The sequence below is a fragment of the Eptatretus burgeri genome, chromosome 2 (genome assembly GCF_056783735.1).
Source record: "Eptatretus burgeri isolate ZD-2024b chromosome 2, Ebu_testis_v1, whole genome shotgun sequence".
Taxonomy (NCBI): Eukaryota; Metazoa; Chordata; class Myxini; order Myxiniformes; family Myxinidae; genus Eptatretus; species Eptatretus burgeri.
In genome coordinates this window covers 119,102,503-119,121,665 of record NC_140962.1, presented here as the reverse complement: position 1 = coordinate 119,121,665, position 19,163 = coordinate 119,102,503, and the positions used below count along the sequence as shown (strand labels likewise).

General features: G+C 36.5%; 1 protein-coding gene across 1 annotated transcript in view; it reads right to left on the bottom strand.

The window, feature by feature from the left end:
- LOC147032931 (uncharacterized) overlaps positions 1–19,163 on the bottom strand; it is a 209,944-nt gene that overhangs the window by 879 nt on the left and 189,902 nt on the right. The window contains exons 29-31 of the mRNA XM_085850977.1: positions 12,675–13,114; positions 12,200–12,424; positions 1–1,070 (exon numbers count right to left, since the gene is read on the bottom strand). The exon at positions 1–1,070 is cut by the window's left edge and continues 879 nt beyond it. Of these exons, the coding sequence (XP_085707103.1) occupies positions 862–1,070; positions 12,200–12,424; positions 12,675–13,114 (874 nt within the window). The 3' untranslated portion in view covers positions 1–861. The remainder of the gene's footprint in view (positions 1,071–12,199; positions 12,425–12,674; positions 13,115–19,163) is intronic.

Below are 19,163 nucleotides of genomic sequence, written 5' to 3'. Positions count from 1 at the left end.
AGGTAACCTGCATCGAAGTGGTGACCTATCTAGGACTGAATTCCTTGCCAATGAAACTGCCTCGACAGCCTTAGGTGTCTCTACAGCACAAAAGGATTGGTATTATATTATTATTATTATGCTTGTGTTAGTCCATTGGCAGGAGGCCTTCTATGATGCTAAATATGCTTGTGCTAGTCTACATCTGCAGGAGGCCTCCTTTGATGTGAAATTCAGAGGGTACTATGCAGTCATGTTAATTACTGTAATGTTAATGTTTGATCCAAGCTCAAACAGTATTTTCCTTTATGGAATCTGGTGCTGTTCAAACTTCGGTAAGATTGTCAAAGTTTGGGCAGCTACACAATAATTATATACCTTCAGTGTCAAAGGAAAGACGAACCAAATCCAAGTTAAGATGATTACTCAATCGTAGTTTTCAAAATCAAGTGAGTCAAATTTCCTGCAGTTTTTTAAATGCACGTATTGGAGCAAGACATCATGCCATTTCTAATTGTACGTCCAATGATGTACACCATTTATAAATTTCTTCCACCACTAAAATCCACATTTTAGTAAATAAGGGTCTTAAACAATCTACTGAAAGTACTATACGTCATGATCTGAAGAATAATATCTTATTTGTTTAAATTATCTGTAGTAGGTAATGCACATAATCTGACATCAATTAATCATTCATGCAACAATCATACTGGCAGACTGATAAAAATTAAAGTGCAAATAGTTCTTCTTCAGAGTTAAAATAAAATGCATGCCTGACATGAAAAGGTTCTGACATGAACCATAATGCAGCTAATTGCATGTGCTGCCAGTTTTACACATTTCAATTCTGAGACTATTGAACTAGAAATGCATGGTCTTTTAATCTTTAAACTCACTAACTTTCTTTTTATTTTTCAAATTGAGGCAGCAACTGAAACTAAGGAAAAGAAATAGCCCAAGTACAATACCAAACATCGACCACATGGCAGATGAAGCCTCTTTAGGTGTTAAAGCTATTCCCATGAATAATGGTCTTCTGGGCCCAGGTTTTGTGGGACTGACAGTTGATGGAAGAGGGGTGGTTGTGGCTGCAACACAAAGGAAGATAAAAATAAATTATTTCCTCAAACAGGTAAATATTCACAAGACAAAAAGAAATGCATTAACTAAATGCTGTATATTATTGACAAATATGACATACAATGCAAATATTGTCCTAACATGTGTGCACCTTATACTCCAAGATAAGCAAATCACTGGACCCTTCATAACCCAATCTCCTTATTTGTAGGATGCAGTGTTTCCAATTCCCACCTCGCTCTCTTCATTTCATGTTTGTTCATTCCCTTGCATATTGGTTGTTTTCTTGCTGCCCTACTGTTAATTCATACCCTAATGCTTGATCTTGTTTGAGCCTCGATCTCATAGAAAAAACGTTATTCTTTCATTTGGAAAAGTGTACTTTAAGGAGGAAAAATATAAAGAAAAAAAATGGAGCCTTAGTCTAAAAGAAAAACTACATTTGGTTTTCCTTTTGAAGTTATTTTTTGTATTTTTGTCGTACGAGTCGTCTGAAAATGGATGTTCTGCCTCACCTTGGTCTCATTGCTACCAGAAAGAAGACTGTTCTAGGACACTCAAGCATACAACCTCCCAGAAGCTTTCTGGCTCACAGCAATGCTTATCCAAAACATTGACCACACTTTTATAATACGGTATCGTATTCCCATTTGTATATAGTACTTTTCCAAGAAGTAGTTATGAGTCCTAACAATCCAGAGTACCTTAAAAAAAGTTTTCATTGATTCTTTTGGAAATATACAAAATAAATTGCACACAAAGCAAGTGAAATTTATTTTGTTTTCTGCAGCTGCTGTTGAAAAAGCGAATCTTCACATTAAAGTCGCATTTTTTTACAAGTCCAGGTGAACATTGTCTCACATCAGCAATTTTAAACAACTCACTCAACGATGTTTTAGTGTAACCTTTTAAAATAAAATAGCTTTCCAAATATAACATCGTTTCATCAACCAGTTTGAGTTGTTTTTCTCAGGTTGACATATTTTACATACTTAGTGCTTAATGCAGTTTCTGAGAGTTTGGAGTTTGTTGAGGAATAGATGGTATTATACTCTTACAGAACTTGAATAATAAATTCTCCCTTCCTATTTTGGTAAATTTGTTGCAAAGTCATTCCTTCAAATTGCAAATAACTTGTTTGATCACAACAGTTCAAGTTGTCAAAATTGCAAATAACTTTCCTGACATCATCATCATGCTGTATAAAGCCTGTGGCTACTAGTTGCATCATCGCTGGGAGCACGGCTGTGCCGCTGATGCAGTGCCCCTTGTTTCCAGTAAGCTGTTGCTCATTTTGCCAACCTAAAAAGGATGACAGGCTGAGCCAACCCACCTGGTGTTATCTAATGGCATGACAGGGGCTTAAACTCAAGACCCGAATATCTTAAGCCAGCTATCTTAACCATGAAGCCAACACCAGGCCTTTCCTGACATAATGAGACCAAATTAATAAATACAGGTATTTTAAAGAAAATTCATAATTATGTGATAATAAGATTCTGTTCCTTCATCAGTCCATAATTGCTTAGATTTCCTTTTGCTTTTATTTAATATTTGTTTCAAAGAATCCATGAGAGTGACATCAATTTTTTATTTTTTTTCCAGAGGAATAACATATGCTTATCTGGACCTTAAATTGATGCCAATCAAAGTATTGTTGTAACACTCGTTTTTACATTCAGTTAATCACCTGACCAAATAAAATCAATAACTCTGGATTAAAACATTTTTCATGACAAATTATATCAAAATGGTTTATGTAATTCATGAATGATTTATGTTTTAGTTTGCTCTTTAGAAAAATAGAGTCCTTTCGGTTTCTCAGTCTTGATATCATCAGAGTTTAAAAGGTTTTTTTTATTGAGGATGGGATAGATTTACCAAGCCCCAGTTTCAATTAATAAAATGAACAATTTACACCCACAGTTTCAGTTTACCACCTATCAGTTTTCTTATTATGAACCTCTCTACTTTTTCGCTTAATCTTGTGTCTTGGATAAGGGATTGAATTATCGAGCATTTCTGTATCTGCTACATATTTTCACTTAGCATTGTACGATTTACACAATCAATATTATGTTTTATATGTATTTGATTAACTTTAATTTTGGTTTGCTCCAAGGCTGAGAATTTTCACAATCATGTCATCACTTATCTGAGTTTGTTTCTGGTCCACAGAAAGAACGGAATACCCAGGTTGATGCAATTCTCCTGGAATCCCAGTTGTAAATCTGCTTCCTGATATTTTCTGTACTGCACATCACTCTGGATCTCTGAATGTCACTTCTGGTTCTATGGATATCACCTCTGGATATTTACTGTAAACATTTTTTTTCCATTCCACATGGGGAACATTATCATTCTTATGACTTAGTTGTAGTTTTAGGAAATTAAATAATTTGGTACAAGTTTTCTTTCTTCATTTAAAAGAAGACATATCCATATTGATCAAGATATTTGATATCATTGGAAACCTTTTTACAGAAAGCAATATTTTTTTTTCTTTTTAAATAAACATTTGTAGTGCAACCTTGGACATAAGTACAGTATAATCAAAAGAAACCTCTGTGTTGCATCCATTTTGCATGTGCTCATTTGCACTAAATTGCTGATAAAACAATCCTGGCATCACCCATAATCTTATGGTAATTAATGTTTCTAAATTTTCTTTATATTCTTTAATCAACCCATTTACCTCTTTATCAACTGCTTTGAGTTTTCCAATAAGCTTTTCTTCAAATCTTCTCTTCATAAAAAAAAGTTATCTGTCTTCTTTCGATGTGAAGTACTGAATGATCAATATCAACACACAATAACTCGTGTCACAAATTATTTCTGCTTTAAAAAAAAACATTTACGAGCTTTTTTAATTTTAGGATTCTTCTCTCCTTGCATTATTAGCTTTCTCATTACCAATGACAATGTTTCTCTTGTATTCCTCTGGCAACTCTAGCCTCTTCCATTGATATTATTTTTTATGGGACTATGAGCTTTATCAGTTCCTTCGCCAACATCAGGATTCTCAATTACTTTCTTCACATTCCCCACCTTCCTCTTTTTTTTTTTCCTCCTAACTTTCTTCCTCAGCAGTTTCATGTTCCTCCCTTTCTTTCTCACCTGTATGTCACTCATCAGTCTAAATTCAAAGTCCAACTCTTTCATGAGCACAACTAGCTTCTCATGGCATTTATTTTTTCATCTTTTATTTATTCAATAACTAGTCTTCACTGATTAGAGATGCTTCCTGAAGTATTTTGATTAAGTGATAATGTGAGAAGTTGTGAATCATTTGGGCCATTAAATAATTCAGATGATTGGCAGATATTGTATCAAATCTTAAAGCTTTACTAAATCTGTTAAATATCTTGGACTTTCACCATTGATTAATTTTAAGCATTTCTCAAAACTGAACTCCTGTGCTATATTATAACTTGTATAAAAGCCCATCAAACATGACACGTCAGAATTATTTTATCCGAAATATTCAAGAGACTGGAAGATATGATGTTTCGTAGCTGGAAACGTTCTTTTTAAACATTACATGAACAAATGTGATCATATTTTCTTTATCTTATGAGATGTGTCATTTCGACAGTACAGCCTCGTGAGCGTGCCAAAGTCTGAAGCCTCGGCCTAGCGTCAGGTGTGCTTATATCTTCTTCATTTATTGGACATCATACAGACGGAAATGAACACCCGTTTTATTCTGCTCATATTGCACATCATGTGCAGTGAATTCCACCTCCCTGTGCCTTGCATTTAGTGTCATTTTTTTAAACGTTCTGTACACCGCTTTTGAGGCCCTGTTGCAAGTCACCTTCTACATTTCCAATATAAGAGATGTAATTACTCTTTTTTGAAAGATGTTTTTTGAGTTTTTTTAATCCTGAAAAATAGACTGCAGTGAACATAGTCATATTAAAAATTGGCCAATAAAACCTTTCTTAAATCATCCTTATGAAGGGGGGGACAGATAAATACACAAACACACGAACACACATTGTGTTTTATATAGGTAGATTTTCTCACTGAGATTGAGCCTTTCATTACATAACTTGATAAATTTAAATCTTCTTCTCTTTATACACCAAAAGTACAATCATGTCTTCTGACACAAGTCATTTATATGAGGTTAAAAACAGTATCATGAAAAGACAATCTTTTGTTTAGAATTTAGATGAAAGAGAGTATAAAGACATAATTGTCTGCACCATTTTGAATGAAAATCTTGCAAATGTAATTTCTGAGAAATACATTTTGAATAATTTCTTAACTGAGTATTAGGTGGACTGTGTCATTTGTGTTAGATCAGATGGATAAATTGAAATTAAGGACAAGACAATGGCAGGAGCTGTAGGCAGAACAATGGCAGAACTATATTCACTGATGCAACGTGAAGCATCAGTCTGACAGTTTTGAGTTGGAATGGTAATCAAACCCAGACTAGACAGTTTAAAGGTAATTGTGCTACTTTTGTTCCATCCTCTCCGACTCATTCAGTGGTAGGTCCATTGCAATCAATATTTTTTTCACAATTAGTGTTAGAAATACAACTCCAGTGAGCATTGTTTCCATCAACACCGTCTTCGATATTCATCATAATATTTTTGCATTTGACGTGAGAATGTTGTAATTCATTGCGCATTGAGAGCATGTAATTCATTACTCATACAAATAATTACATTTTCCAAGCAAAACATCCCACAAATCTTTTCAAGTTCGAACTTTGATGTTACCTTTCCATATTTATTCAAACATTCATAAATTGGAATCATTCCATTTTCATCTATTTTTTCATGATCATTTTGGGGAAAGAAATATACAATGACCATGTTCTGTGTGTTTAACACTCTTGAATAACCCTTGAACATGTATTGCCTTTCTATCTTGCCTTTCCATTCTCTTTCATTGGCTGTTTTTAGCACTGTTTAATTTCTTCCTGTGAGATACACTTCATCACTGAGTCCCACAAATTAATTAATTAGAAACAGAAGAAAGCCACCACTTATCTCGCTTCTTAAGTATTTTTTGACATAGATTTTGTTCTTTAGTTTAACCTTGCCATGATCATTTAAATTTTTTCGATGTTTTCTGGCTAGTACTTTATCTAGTAGTACTGGCTAGAGCTTTATCTTTGTACATGGTTTAATTCAAGGCACAATGATAGCACATGGTTTTTGACTAAAAGTACACAAAATCAGTTCAGGAAGATTACTTTTATTTGTACTACCTTACTGTTTCCTTTCTCCTTTTCATCGCCACCGAATGTATTGCTAAGAAAACCTCTTATAGATATTACGTTAGACGAATCCTTGTGCCATTCTCTACATTAGTTTATAATTTTATGTCTTCAAAAAACATACAATAAGTCTAAGATTTTTCAGACTCTCTTTCAAAGTACACAGAAATGTTGACTCCTTTGGGCTTTATCATTTCATTTTGGTCACTCGTTAACCTCCGCCATCGAAGATGGATGGAGGTTACTGTTTTCACCCCTGTCTGTTTGTTTGTTCGTGAACAGTATTAAAGAAAAACTCCTGGACGGATTTTGACGAAACTTAGTTGGGGGATTAGGTATGGTCCAAGGATCATGCCATTATATTTTGAACTTGGTCCAAAAAAAAAAAAACGAAGAAAATTTAGCAACTTTTTTTTCAAAAAATTTTCGATTTTATTTGAAAAATATTTGAATTTTTTTGCATTTCTACATGTTTTAAGTGATTTCCAACCCCAAAAATAAATTTGTTAGAGAAAAAAAAATTTGTAACTTTTTTTTCAAAAAAATTTCGATTTTATTTTTTGGGCATTTCTACATGCGCGTCCATCTAGTTTAGTTTATTCAATCGTGGTTCAGTAGAGTCTGATCCGTTTTGACCTACAATGAATAGGATATCAGGTTCACTTAAGTGACCCAGCAGTATTGGCGGCGGAGGTTTTTCACTCTACCGAGTGCTCCCCCTCTAGTTTCAATTGCATTGACCCTATTCTAGTTCGTAAAGCAAGCCACGTGTAAAATAGGCTATTTTTACAATTACTTTCATGAACCTTTTGATAATACCTGTAAGCTTCCACACAATCTTTGTATCCCATTTTATTTCCCATCTGTCTTGTTCAATTCAGAGATAGTTGTTTTACCTTACAACGTATTACATCAGCGCATTTTTCTGTGTTCTCAGTGTCCATTTGGTTTCTTCAAAATATACCATAAATAATGCAGCTCTCTCACAAGACGTTTAACACTGCCTGTAAAACTGCATTTCATTTTACATATATTGATGTCATTGTTTCACGAATTATTTTGTGTAGAGTCTCTTTGAGTTAAGCCTTCTATGTAACATCTTTTCTGTCTTAAGGTTAGGTGCATATTAACATATGTACCATGTAATTTAATTCATAACACAGGTAATTTAATAAACCGACAGTATCAAACATTTTCCAGAGGAAATCATTTTCAATCGTGACATTTTCATTCTCAGCAGCCTTATTGAATCTACATTTACAAAGCACGAAAGTTTCAATGAAATACAGTTACGTTGGTTCTTGTTTTATCAAAGGTACTTTTCCCAGTAACAGTTTCCTTTTAAGTAATCTTCCTTTATGGTGTTGTTTGAGATTATTATCATATCATCTCAATTGTGTCAAAAATGCTGTGTCAATTGCCTCCATTTATTAGTGAAAAAAAGCATTTATATGTCTCAGCCTCAAATTTACTTTAATGTCTGAGCCTCAACTTTACTTCTTACTTCCTGCTCTGAAATATCTTCCCTAAATACAGATTCTTTCAATCCATTATATATTTTCATTAATTTTTATTCCAAAAAAATTACACTTTATACGTGTTCATAACTTTATTAAGAAAACTTATATTGAATTCAGATAACTATTAAAGTGATTATATATATATATATATATATATATATATATATATATATATATATATATTTTTTTTTTTTTTTTAATTGAAATCTACGATACACTTCGTCTTTAAATAGTTCAATTGCTCTCCTCCCCCAGCAATTTGTTGATGCTGAACCTCTTTGAGATGTTACGTGCATAAGGCTGCTGCGGAAGTTTTATGAGCTGGAGGTTACAATCATGGATGTGTCACCACTCATTTAAGATACTCAACTGAGAGGGGGAAAATTTAGGGCTTGTTCAGATTTCCGGCGATACCTCGCCTACTCTTTGCAAAGGAACTTTAACATCCACTAACTAATGCCAGGAAACAGGATGCCAAGTTTAATGCCCATCCAAGGGAAGGCACACGCATTGATGCATCGTCTAACCTGTGAAACACCGAGATGACAATTTATAGCTGGGCCGAGATTTAGACCCAGGCTAGGCAGCACAGAGATTAGTGTGTATACCTCTCGGCTACTCCACCAGCTCTCTTCCACAATAGTAACTGTCATAAATGTTTGTGTTCAGGTGTTACTAAGTGATAAGTAAATGCCTTCATTTGGAGAAGATACTTATAGTATGATCTTTGAATGTCCTGATTACAATCATTGCAAAATAAAATGTCCTTGCACTCTTTTTCTCTCTCCTACTACCAATATCTTATTTTCACTTTTATATGTCGTCTATAGTAGAACATTAAAAAATGTAAGTTACATACTTGACAAAAAAAATCTATGCTTATTTATTGTACATTTACATAACATAAATGCATGATATTTACATCTGCCAACGAAGGTGGATGAAGCTTAAGTTTTCACTCCTGGTTGTTTGTTTGTCTGTGAGCAGGATATCTCAAAATGTTATGGACTGATTCGGAAAGAAATTTGGTGGACAAGTTGGGCATATGCCAAGGACGAATTGGTTAGATTTTGGTGAGGATCAAGATAATCTGGATCCGAAAAGTTATTATTTTTTGAAGTGATCCTTCGCAATTGAGAGATGGGTCCAAAAACTATGTGTAGCATGATAGCTCAAAAAGTTGTGGACGAGTTATGACAAAACTTGGTGGATGAGTTGGATATGAGACAAAAGAAGCCTATTTGATTTTGGTTCTGGTCTGTATCCAGATCCGGCCTATCAGTGGGAGACAAAACGTAAACTGTTCACCCTGGCAGAGTTTTGTGCTCTCGTGAGTGCCGTTCTAGTTACAGAATATAGAGTTTTTAGTATACGTTTTAAATTAATGTTTGTGATCTTTAGTTGTTTCCTCTATATTTATATAAGAATAGTATCTTTGGTATGCTTTCTCTCACATATGCCACCTTGTTATTTCTATAAGGATATTTCTTAAACCCCTTAGGTATGTTTTGTTTATTCACTTCATTGCCCAATGCACATGAAGTAAAAAGCAGAGTTAAGAAATTGGTTCATGTCTGTCTTGCTGTTTTATCAGTTTGATCAAAGAACCACTTACTTAAATTTAATGTTCTCATATATTTTGACCACGAATAGGAACATGAATAGGAAGATAAATTTGCTGTTTTACAGTACTCTGGCTCTGAATTTGTCCTGACCACACATGGACAGAGAGGAGATAATATTTTTACTATCTGCCTGCCTGGCAGTCAAACAAAATTAAAAATCATTTCAAACAGGAAATTTACTGTTTGTGAGGATGTTATAAAGTACACAAACAACAGGCATGAATAACTAATGTTATTGCAATAATAAAATGGCAGTAAAACACGGAATTAATTTACTTATATGCCTTTAAACCTCTTTAAACTTTTATATAAACTGAATTGTATAGTTAGCACTGCAGAACACAACATCACCTTCATAATACTTCCAAGAACCTCCAGTTTTGCAGCACGTGGACATGTTAAATAGGGTGGTGTGTATGGGTGATGTATAAAACTGCTTCACTTGCGCTAAACTTCCGGATTTTAAAACAATCTTTGAAATCATTATTTTATTAAAATGGAAGTATATACTTGAACACTGCATGGGGTATCATTTCTATGAACTCAATAGTTCTTTATGTACTGAGATTATATTCACATTATTAAACAGCCACCACAATCCATGGAGTTTTTCCTCTGCTTCATTGTTTGTCGATGTTGCTTTATATGCCTTTTATAATATCATGACTATATAGATGACAATATACTCTTCTTCCCATTTATGTACACATTGTGGTCATGATTTATTTGGTTGAGCAAAAGTTTTATGTGATAAACACGTTGCAAATTTTGCAATGTTTCTTTTTCCCTCTCCATTTTTATAGGAAATAGTTTTTAAATACAATTCCTATTTAATATTGGTGTGGTGGTGTTTTGGGTAAACCTCAGAGTGAGTTAGGAGGCTCCTGGGAGGAATGAAGTTGCATTACAATGCTTCCCTGGTGGGGGTCACACTCAGATGAGCCAGAACACTTGTTGTACCTGACAGAGGATTCCTAGCTTTTTAACTAAGTATTTTATTTGATGATAAGAGTTGTTTTGTTTCTTCTAGTAGGCAACCAGGACTGTTTAGGAATCCATATAAATGAATTAGAGAAAACATTGAAAATATTTTTCACAACATTTATTTCTTTATTGTGTGCATATGATTAATTATTGTTGTTTTTTCCTCACTCCTCGCTCCTGTGTTTGTTTTGTCTCTTTTTCATATTTTAATGGGTATTTTTTTCCCAGTCACATTTCATTTTCCGTTTATTATTCTTACCCTATAACAAGTTCGTTTGCATTTCACGACATTCATATGTATAAAATACTTTGAAATTACATCACATGTATCACAAAATAAGTCATTTTTAAGTGTTGAATTTGTTACATTTCTAATTTTTTTTTGCTGAAGTAATGTTATAAAGTATTATATTTAACATGGTATTCATTAAAAAAAAAAACTTGCAATAAATTCAACAATGGGCATTTCAGAGTTTTCCAAAACATGCCGAATGATGCTTCTCTAACATATCATTCAAATATGGAATAATGTGAAAATGAGAGCGAGCTAGCAATGGTAAAGATGACCTAAACCAATCGAAGGGTGACATAGTACGAGCAATACAATTAAAATGTGAAATACTAGTACTCTGAAAATGAGTGTGAGCCAGAAATAGTGAATATGAACTAACTGATCAAAGTGGGTGAAGGCCAAGAAAATATAATTTTATTTTTTGATTCCCTTTGTAAAAATTCTGCCACATTCATTCCAGCTCAGTTAGCCATCAATTGGAGAGAAATATGTCAGTCAGGTGCTTGGGAGCAAAAGCCAGATTATCTGAAAACTGGCGATACAGACAAGTGTGTCATCACCTTACACATGGATATTTTATCATTGAAGATGTCACCCTGAATTTGATGAGTTTTGAAAATAGTTTTAAACACAATGAACGCAAATTCAAAAATATAGATTGGTGTGCACATTATACGAGTTATCTGAATTGGATTTGACATGAAGGGAGGCACTGGTTTTCAAACAGTTACTACTCTTGGTCACTGACTGTTGGTGCACAATGAGTGAAAGCAGTAAGAGGGCTACCTATGGCCATATATACAGTACTGTATTTCATTCCACCAGCCTGAAATGTAGGTAATCTCACAATTGGTCTTGCAGTGAGGTCTACATGCACTGAATGTTGGTGATCCAATGTAGCCACAGATGTCTCCCATGCCTTAGGTCTTTTGTCTGGTCTTTGTCTGGTGGCATCATGATTGCATTAAGTGATTGCAAATATTTTCTGCTTTTGTGTCCATATCATGGAAGAAAATCATCTTTATAATTGACACTTTTAGAGAGCTGCTTTTTCACTTTTGAGATGCTTTTTCATTTCTGAATCTGTGCTGCTCTTTTTAAGTTTTGGCTTCATTTCTGAAGTAAGATAATTTCTAAGAACTATACAATGGTAACTTGCAAGGATGGCTTTTTGTGAAGATGGAAGTTCAGCAAAATGTTATTCAATTCTTTTTGGAATTGTTTTTTTTTTAAACAAACACTTCAGCTGACTTGCTTATAGAGAAAGAGGTGCAACCTTATCGACACAAACCAGCACTAAAGTTATTCATTTATTATTTCAGTAAAAGGGCTTTTTAATTGAATTAGTTGGTTAATACCAACTGCTACCAAATTATGCATGACCATTTCTATCCTATCTTTCGCATGTTGCTGTATATCACTGGTTATACACAAGTGCAAGCAGGAGTCAACAATATTCATTCCAGCAAATCCGTACGTAAGTGTAAGCAGGGATCACCACTGTTGTTTGAAACAAAACCATTGCAGCCAATGATGTTGCCATATGTCACAATCGAGCTCTTGGGGATACCAGAAAGGCCTGGGTCTGTGTGATTGATTGCATAGAACCCATAATGCTCCGTGTATCCAGCCGACCACTCAAAACAGTCCATCAGAGTCCAAGCAAAGTAGCCCGTCACATTCACTCCATCAAGGTGTACAGCTTTAGGAGGGGTGGGAATAAGTTTTGTTAGTATTGCTGTGATGTAATGATTGCAGTATACTATTCAAGTTTATACTGTACAGAAATGTGATTTGAGAAGGTATTTTTTAAAAATAAAAATTAAAAAGTTAAAGTTAACTTTTTCGGGGGATGTAGAAAAGGGTAGATGAGGGGGATGGGGTGAGGATATAAACTCATTTCTGACAAGACTCCCCCACTCTCCAAGAGTGCAGCTCCTGCAAAGATGTACCTTTTAGCATCTCATTGATGTACTTCTTGAAATATCGGCTCCGCATGCTATCATCTGTGTTTGTTGCACCTCTACTCCACTGAGCAGCGCCATTTCCAGCAATCCAGATACCACCAGGTTCTGGATAGTGACTTGATGCATAAATCAGGAGTTGGCGCAGAGCAGATGGTGTGAAGGCTCGGTTCTTGGCACCCGTTTTTGGCCAGGTCCAGTCTGATAAGGCTTCTGCTGCCCTGTCACGGCGGTAGCTCAATTTTCTTCTCACATCACGGAGTCGATCAGGTACAGCAAGACCTTTGAAGAAATGTGATAGAGCCAAGAAGTCATGTGTTCCATGGATAAGTTTTTGGTCATCTTCTGACAAGGTAGGCAATCGTCCATCAAATATTGTGTTGCGCATTGTGGACGAATAATTCCCATGGTAGATTGGATCAGCAAACCTTGGGTGAGGAAAGTCATGTGGCATAGAGATTTATTAATGGAAAGGTGGCTTTTTGTGTTAAACATAGTCTTTGTGTTGATAATGAGTCAATACTTTTTCCAGAGCACGAGTGCTACAAAAGCAGTCTAATAGTGAGGAATATACACACTGGGTGGTTTTCCATAATATTCCCAGAAGTAGTCAGGGAAAGACTTCAGATGGAATTTGACCAGGGTGCTGATGACAATTGCCTAATCTTTGTTTAAAATAAAAAAAAATAAAAAAATCGCACCATGGACTCTAACGTCTGCCAGCAAATGCGAGCAGATGTGACACCCTGCCCTGAATGATGTTGCCTGAAGATCAACGGCATGACAGTTTTTGTTGGGTGAGGAATTCCTAGAACGACAAGCTCTTTACTCAATGGACAGCTCAAAGTTGGTTATTCTACCTCTGAGATATCCTGTCAGCAAATTGTTGGCATAGTTTTTCTTTATTAAGCAGTCTATGTGAAAATACAAATAAAAAGTACAGGAATAATGTTTTTCTGTCTTTTGGTTCTGGGGTATAGCTTGTATATGGATGGCATCAAACACATCTACATTTAATATACAGAGAATAAATCAAAAGTATTGATGGTTTGAACCTACCACTTGATTATTATCAAATACGTTTAAGTGGGTATGGTGGATGGCCTAATAAAAAGATTAATATTCCAGTTTCTCCATTCAAATCCGATTGAAGGCAGCAGTATTTTCGACTTGGATTCTATGCTTGTTCAAACCAACATATTATGAGCTGTGTTAATATGTTTCCCATACATTGTTGATTTTATTACACAAAATCATTGCTCACATTTGCATTGAACAGATATCTGCTGTTTCAGGGTGAATTTGCATTTAAAAACGGCTGCTGCATAAATTCAATGTCCTGACAAAGCAGGTGTCCACCAATGGCAGAGTCCATAGAAGACAGGTTGGATATGTCAGAATCAATACTGTGCATTAAAAAACAAATTAATAAAACGGAATTTATTGGACGATTTAGAAAACCCCACATACTGTATCACCATAATGTGCAGCTAATTGTCTGTAGATTTTAACAGGCATGATGTTTTATTTTGATGAGAAATTTCACAATTATCTTTTCACTATCTTTACTTCACATGCCACCATCTTGATTTTCACCACATATATTAAAGTAGGAAACGTTACTATGGGTAGTGATTACTAATACTCTTCACACAAATGATCTCATAAATAATTAATTAATGGACGAAACTTATTTTTATTTATTTTATACGAGATCGAGTCTCATGGAAGAGCGAGATGACAGAGAGGTGAAAAAGTGACAGTGGCGTAGAGGTGCCACGGTTTGAGACAATGAACAAGGGAATGAACAAACAGGAAAAGAGGAGGGGAGGAAACAATAACGTGCAACTACGAGGGCTATGTGAGGTACGGTTAAGGGGGTATAAAAGATTGTGCATAGGAATGAGAGATGTTTGCTTGAAGCCTGAGATGGGGTGGGTGGGATTGAATAGCCTGAGGAAGGCAGTGCCACAAGAAGGAGTAAAGGGGAACAAAAGTGGTGGTAGACAGTAAGCCTGGATTTTAGGAGTTTAACCAGGAGGCAGTAACTGGAAGACTGCATGCATCTTGAAGTAGCTAGTTAAGGTCGGAAGGTGACTCTGTCTTTTACGTAATCAACATATGTCCAGCTCAAATATGAGGCATGTTCAAGTCAAGATTTATGAAGAAGATATACAAATGAAAACTTGTGTAATTTATGGACAACATCAGTGTTGGGCTTGCATGATCCCATCTGCATACTCTTATTATGATGCTTGCCTCATGACATCTGAGCATGACTCCATTTTATACTGATCAGACAGTTCATGAATAATGCAGAAATCCCAGGTTCAATGACCCAGCGACTATATTGATTTGTCGATTATATACCATAAAAAAACATTTCCTATATAGTTGATGCTTCTGTAGAAATATCCACTCTCAAGTTCCAAACTTTTCCCATTTTCAGTAATTGTACAAGTTTTAACGTAAATTATTCTGAAAAGGGGATTGGCTTGTTTAGCATTCCCATCTTAACACGCAGCCCATGATGCTGGGATCACAGGTACAAATCCCTTAAATTATTGATTTGTCTATTGTCTCCTATTCTCCGAATAATCTAATACCATGAAACCCTGACATTTGTGGATTCGACATTCGCGGACCCCGCATAATCGCGGTTTATAAAATGTGACCTACTTCTACTTTCACAGCCCCATGCTTCAGCTATTCGTGCTTTATACAGGCACAAAAAACATCTCCCACCAGCCACGTGCATAAAGCAGCTCTAAAACCATCTCCCACCAGCCGTGTATAAAGCACCAGCCACGCTGACAGGTTGCAAGATGCTGACTCAGTGATAGAGTGGTACCTCTAGTTCAAGAGGGGATTGGGTGATTTTATGCTCCCATACAAGGAGATACACAGAAACCTGCAGCATTCTGCAAAACAGCTGTCGATTACCCATTTCTTTCACTCCTGCCCCTCCACCTGAACACCATGAGCTCCCTCACCTGCGTCCCCTTCGGTGCATGACTGATCAACATCCTCACCTGTGTCCTCTTCAGATGAGTTAAATCAATTCTAACTCATCATCATAGTCATCACATCAAAAGTTAAGTCGTATCGATCATAATAAATGTCAGTCCGTCAGTCCATCGGTGTGTCAGTATGTGTATCTCCTCCATAACTCCAAAACCATGAAACCTAATGGCCTGAAACTTTGCAGGCACACCAAGGGAACTCCAATGGAGTGCAAGAGTGAAAATCAGATGTTTGGGTTAATTTAAACACCCCTTTTGAAGATAATTAACGGCCTTATTTAATTATTCTTTATACAGGCGTTATCCTTGATCAGCCCCCAAGTCAGCCCTCTGTCAGCTTGCTAGGGTCTGAAGTTACCATTTTGTTTGGCCTGCTTAATAATGCCTTGACTTGGAACAGGCTGCAACAGTTTCTTAACGATAAAACACACAAATTTGTTCTTTCACTTTCCTCACTCATCTCATTGAATGCCTCATCTTCATACCTACAAATCACTGGATACATCACAATGCTTCGAAAATCCTGGAGATGCCAATGTTCATGGCTTTATTTCATTTCCACACATGCCACAATCTCTATAATCTCTTAACCTAACCCGAATTTCAAAATTTTAACTGCGGAATTGACCTTAGCAGCAGCTCTAACTGATATATATATATATATATATATATATATATATATATATATATATATATATATTAATGTTCATTGTATAATTCGCACATTGTTTGACACTCCGAGCATCTCCAAGTGTTTATGCTTTTATTTTATTGCCACAAATGTGATAAGCTCTTGATTCTCTAAACTGAAGCTGAATTTCAAAATGTAAACTGCGAAATTCACCTTAGCAGCGTGGAATTAAATAAAGGCAGAAAAAACTGACATCTTCAGGTGTTTACAAGCATTGCAGTTGAGGTGTGATGGGCTATAGGGTCTCCTGGCCTGAGCTGGGTTTCAGGGTTTGGACTGTGGGTTTGTCCTGGCGGTGGGTCTGGCTGCTGAACGGGTGTTCGTTCGTCTGGTTCGTGCATTCTTTGGCATTCTGGGCGGTGTGTGGCCTCCTCTGAGAGATCTAGTTACAGAGCAGGTAAACAGGGTGGCAGATGCGGTTTGAGTCACATACCTCAAGAGAAGCCCATGTTATAATCTCTTTAAAAATGGTACGTGCCGTTTGAAAGTGATGCATGGTTTTGCTATACTGTTTGAATGTGCTGTTTTAACGTACTCCATTTTGTTCAATCCTGCACTAATGTCAGCAGACGGGACCATCCCCCCCTCTTCCCCTCAAGTCCACCTTCCAAATGCAAGACGAACCACCCACCCCCTTTCCCTTCAAGTACCGCAACCAAATGCAAGTCTGGAACACCCCCTTCCCCTCCCCACTTCACCATCCTTGCTCCCCCATCCTCTTTGCTCCCACCCCTCCTCACACCCCTGCCTCCCAGAGTGTATATTGACGTGTGAGTGTATAGCGACGTGTGGTGAAGTGTCGCTCTCGCCCCTTCCCCTTCATCAACCCCCTCTCCTTTCCTCGCTCCCCCTTCCTCACCCCTCTCCCTGCCCTCCCTCCCTTCCCCTGTCCTAACTCTCACCTCCCCTTCCACCTCCTCACTCCGCCACCTTTCTCTCTCTCCCTTCTCTTAGTATTCCCGTCAGCAAAGCTAGAGGGGGTATTTGCTTATCTTAAATAAAAAAAATTGGAAACAGCAATTACTGCTGCAGTTGTTTTTTTTATTTTTAAGCATTTTAATGAAACTGTAATCATGTGCATTCGTGTTAGTTATATTTTTAAATTTCCCCTTATCAATCATGAATCACCGGAAACCTATCCCCCTTTTCCAATTGAAACAATGCCCCAACATTCACTGCATTTTTCAGAAACGTATCCCCTGTGAATGTTGGACTCTTACTGTATGTAAAGAAGAAAGTTTGTTTGTGTGTTTATACGTTTATGAAATTGCACCCTGCAGGAAACAGTGCAACCAAACGTTGCATGGCCTCCTTTTTCATCCAGACGAAGGTTGAGGGCTATGTTTGGATAAAAAAATATTGACCCTAGATAAGACCAGCTAATTGGCCTTCAGGCCTCGATCGGGTCTTTTACTTATACACTGCCTTGCTTTTTAAACCAGGAGTGATTGAATACTATGCATTGTGAAGATCGTATGTTGAGGTTGGAGTGATTATTTGTTGTCAACAACACCAATTTAAATATTATCATGTTTACCCCTGCACCTGTTATTAAAAATATTTATTTACACAGGTTTATTATAACACCTCTGTGTTCAGGCCTCGAGCGAGTATGTTGCTTACACTGCCTGGGATTTTTTTTCTTGCAGGAGCTATTGAGTAATATGCATTGTGAAGATCATATGTTGTGGTAATATGTAATATGTATGCAAGCTATTAATGGAAACTAGGTACTGTATTCTCTTGGTATGTTTCTCCCCTCTTTCTAATGCTCCCCATCTCGCTACAATCTCACTGTTGCTTTTTAACCTTAATCTGCTGCATCACAAAGATTGATATGGAAAGATGCCCACCAGAGCACTTCTAGTGGCTTAACTCGCGTTAATACATGTGGCTCTGGAAAGGACTATTTAGGGCGCATTGTGCCTCCAGATCTATTATAACACCATCGTGTTCATGCTCCCCCACCTGAAATCTTCCCCGTATGTTGCATGGAAATTACACGGGCTCAGATACTGATGTTAATTACTCGATTTTTATTTATTTTATTTTATATTGCATTGCCAGGTCATGAAAACAAACTTTGAGTGTACGTGACCTGCCTCTGGGTTACCAAGATATTTTTGATTCTGACTTAGTCAACTTTCAAGAGACTTCCCAAGGGAACACTTCTGTTATGAAATAACCTAACCTCCCTTACTTGCATTATAAATACTGCCAAATGCCACCCAAAAAAGACCGCTGAGGGGCAGAAACAAATCAGATGCAAAGAGATTGGCAGTCTACAGGTCATTTGAGACTCAAGAACAGACACAGGCTTGGATTGAGGATCAGCGTGTAAGACCAGCAGCCTCCACGTCAGCTGAAACTACAGAGCAGACACAGGTTCGGGTTGAGGATCAACGCGCAAGACATGCAGCCTCCAGGGCAGCATTTCAACACAAGTCCAAGTGCATTATGCAACACCCAAGATTGGCAATTCATAGGAAACAATAAGGTCAACATTCCCCAATTTGTCATGCAGGAAATAATTAAATACATATTCCATTGAATTTCCCTGGGCCATGCCGAGTACTTCAGCAAGTGTGCTGTAAAATGCAGTAAATGCCTCTTCATTGAACATACATACAAGTTCCTCAAAAAGTTTTAGTCACTAAGAATAATGATGAAACTTCAAAGATGCAATTAATGAAGAAATTAGAAGTGCACAAGTTCATTGTGCTTTGGTGGTGAATTCCACAAGAGGAATGAACATGACAGCTA